Below are 3,697 nucleotides of genomic sequence, written 5' to 3'. Positions count from 1 at the left end.
AAGGAAGGAAGGAAGGAAGGAAGGAAGGAAGGAAGGAAGGAAGGAAGGAAGGAAGGAAGGAAGGAAGGAAGGAAGGAAGGAAGGAAGGAAGGAAGCCATTATAAGGAAGGAGCAACACAAGGAAAAACAGAAGGATGCAAAGAGGGAAGGACAGAAGAACATTGAATAAAGTCTCAAAATAAACCTATTTTTCATAATCTCACCTTAATTTTCAAAACTTTTCCAGAGTTCGTCGGCATCCTGGTCGTTGCGTGTTTTAAATAATAATATTGTAAAAATGTAATAAGATTTGGTCAAAATATTAACTGTATTACAAAGAAAAATTATGTACAGCATAATTGATGAAATTGGCATCCTAAAATAAGTCTTAATAATAATAATAATAATAATAATAATAATAATAATAATAATAATAATAATAATAATAATAATAATAATAATAATTTATTAAACATTTCTTATTTCTTTTAAAATTAGTTTTTATATGCATCTTTTAAAATTGTCCTAGTATTTTGAATTTACTGGTTTGTTTGTTTGATTGATTGATTGATTGATTGATTGATTGATTGATTGATTGATTGATTGATTGATTGATTCATCCATTCATTTATTGCAAAACATTGACTGATAAGACACAGTGTTCACTAAAACGGCGTTGGAAAAAAGCAGCTGCCACGTAAATTTAGGATTGCTGCTGTTGCTCTACTGAAACCATTCCCGTTTCTACATCTTCCGTAGAGTTTGAGCTGGAGCCGGAGGCATCCGAGTTCGATCTGGGAACAAAGATCAGGACTCCCAAGGAGATCATGCTGGAGGAGCTTTCCCTGATGAAGAACCGAGGCTCCAAGATGTTCAAAATGCGGCAGCAGAGAGTCGAGAAGTTCATCTACGAGAACAACCCGGACGTTTTCACCAGCAACTCGATGGTGAGGCAAAACCAGAAACAGAGGACTTTTCTGTTCATTTCAATTAAACATTGATACAGTTTATAATTAATCCAACATATTGAGATGTCAATGAATCTTAAGAAGAAAAATAAAGGTCCCAATCCTATATCATTCTTATAAGCATTTAGTTTGAGTAACATTAAGTTCTTTTCTAAAGGCTTGAAATTAACATTCCCAAAGTTCACCAAGACTGTCCAGATTATTAGATGTGTGATGATTTTCATACTCCATATTATAATGATCAGATTCCAACTGAGTGTGTTGTGAAATGCTTTGAAAGTGCAGCTTCACTAATGACTCTGTCCTCCTGTACTTTGTGTTCTCCATATTCATCGAACCCTCATATTTCAGGACGACTTCCAGAAGTTTGTTCCGTCTTTGGGGGGTCAGGTGGGAGGTCAGTTTATCAATGTCGGAGGGCACCATGTAAGCAAAGAGACTAGACATCTGTATTTAGGGGCTTCACCTGTGGGAGGAGGAGCACCGGTGCCTCCTCCCAAGCCCGGAAGCAAAGGAGCAGGAGGAGCAGGAGGAGCAGGAGGAGCAGGCGGTGCTGGAGGTGCAGGAGAAGGAGGACTGGCAGGAGTCGACAAAGGCATCAAAGGAGAAGGAACGTGGTCATCCTCAAAAGGTTGATATACTTTTTTTTTTTTTTCATAAAAGAAATGCTGACACACAACAGGCAATTCCTTCCAAAATGTTGATACGTCTTGAAATGTTTCAAGTTGTGTCACTTTACAGTTGGCTTTTTTTCTTTTTTTTGCCGTTGCTCCATAAAGGCCAGTTTTTCAAATTCTCCCACCTGAGCTGTAGATTTATGCAGCTCCTCCAGAGTTAACATGAGCGCCTCAGCTGCTTCTCTGAGCAATGCTCTGTCAGGTGCGGTGCACAGACATGTTTTTGGTCTTGATTCTGTTTTTTTTTTTTTTTCTTTTTCTGCTATTGTTCTCTTTGAAACCTGTGAGGCCTTTGTATTTAGACTTTGACTAAACTACACACATACGCAGATTCTATGAACTTAATAGTTTACTTCCGGAGATAAATAGCTTCACTGCGTTAAAGTTAGTAGGGCTAAATGTAAAAGGACAGCACAGTTTCCAATTTGATGTTCAAAAACTCAACAGTTTATGCTTTTGTAATTAAGTACTGTAAAACATATTTAAGTTTGCGGTTGTAACGTGTCAAGATATGAGAAACTCCAAGGGATACGAGGACTTTTGCCAGGCACTGTATGTGAAAATGTTGACATACTTTTTTTCCCACAAAAAAAAATTATTGTTTCTGATTTTGAAAAAAATATATGTTTTTTCATGCAGGAGCTGGAAAAGACGGCAAGGGTAAGACGCTGGTTGTTGTAAAGACGTATATCTCACCGTGGGAGAAGGCCATGAAGGGTGACGAGGGCCTACTAGCCACTCTAAAATCTGAAATGCCTGGCCCCATTGAGCGAAAAGACCTGCCCAAATACAAAAGCTTCAACAGGTGGTTCCCTCAATATGTATTATTATTATTTTTTAAATCGTACATTTGTGTTGCTTTGCGACGACAAACTGTCGCATTAATCTGTCTCTTCTCGAAACCTCGCCTGGCCAGGATGGCGATGCCGTTCGGCGGCTTTGAAAAGGCCAACCAGCTCATGAAATTCCAGTTGCCAGAAACCGAGGTGACCAAAGAGGAGCCTGAACCCGCGGTGGTGTACCAACACGACATCAGCTGCCGTCCCTCCTTCAACCGCACCCCCATCGGCTGGGTGACCAGCAACGAGCCCAGCAGCATCCACATGGAGGCGGATGCCGTGCCCTTCGACGGAGAAACAGACGAGCTGTGAAAACCCGATACTGTGATTGCAATTTCTTCCACGTTAGCCTGACTGTATGGATTAAGTTTAGCATACACACGCACACACACGCACGCACGCACACACACGCACACACGCGCGCGCGCGCGCGCTGTAGGTGAGCTAAAAGGGGTTGTGTAGAACTGATCAAACTGAGAGACTCGGTGTGAATAACAGAAAGTGTAAATGCTCGACATTTTCTCTGTATTGAGTTGCAAAGGAAAAGCCGCAGACGCTACTATGAGATAAAACTGTCGACTGTCGAGCCTAAATGATGAAACTGGCGGAAAAGAGAAACTTATGGTTGGATATTGAGATTTCAGCTATGTGATATCTGTGTGTGCTCCCTCAATGTTACAATGTTTCTTCACTTGTTTCCCTTTGCTTTTTTTTTTTTTTTTTTTGTTTTAATTTTTTTGTTGTTGTTGTTAAAAACCGATTCTGTGTAGTGGTATGAACACAGCCTGCAATGCTGTCTGATTTGGAATGGAAGCTTTTGTTAAACCCTAGTGAAGCAACATCATTTTTTGCCAAAATAAACCCTCCTCTTGTTGAGCGACGAAAAGAAAACTTGTCGTCTTAAATCCATTTTGTGGACTTAAACAATTCCCTCTGTTCTTTAGAGAAATTGATTCAGACAGGGAGCTTTGAACTTGAAGGCATAATCACACTCTGAAATTTTAAAAAGTTAACTTTAATTTCATTTTGTTCAGTGGGGAAATCAATGTTCAAAAATAAAATAAAATAAAAAAAACACACCATGCATGGCAAGAGGGAAGGGCTATAGTGATGTTTGGGAAAAAACTCCCTGTAAGAGAACTGTAGGAAACATCTATTAAATGAAATCCATATGCCAATCAGTTGGAAATGAGACATAAACTTGCTAAAAGAGCTTAGGAGAAAGAAATAACAG

General features: G+C 39.5%; 1 protein-coding gene across 2 annotated transcripts in view; it reads left to right on the top strand.

Annotated features, from left to right (window-relative positions):
- Positions 1-3,354, top strand: part of myoz1a (myozenin 1a) — a 5,273-nt gene extending 1,919 nt beyond the window's left edge. For both annotated transcript variants that reach the window (XM_008428779.1, XM_008428781.1), the window contains exons 3-6: positions 739-926; positions 1,299-1,578; positions 2,264-2,429; positions 2,541-3,354. In XM_008428779.1, the coding sequence (XP_008427001.1) occupies positions 739-926; positions 1,299-1,578; positions 2,264-2,429; positions 2,541-2,775 (869 nt within the window). In that variant the 3' untranslated portion in view covers positions 2,776-3,354. The remainder of the gene's footprint in view (positions 1-738; positions 927-1,298; positions 1,579-2,263; positions 2,430-2,540) is intronic.
- Positions 3,355-3,697: the final 343 nt, after the last annotated feature.

Source organism: Poecilia reticulata, linkage group LG15, assembly GCF_000633615.1.
Source record: "Poecilia reticulata strain Guanapo linkage group LG15, Guppy_female_1.0+MT, whole genome shotgun sequence".
Classification (NCBI taxonomy): Eukaryota; Metazoa; Chordata; class Actinopteri; order Cyprinodontiformes; family Poeciliidae; genus Poecilia; species Poecilia reticulata.
The sequence above is the reverse complement of the archived record's forward strand: the minus strand, read 5'-3'. Positions and strand labels throughout refer to the sequence as shown.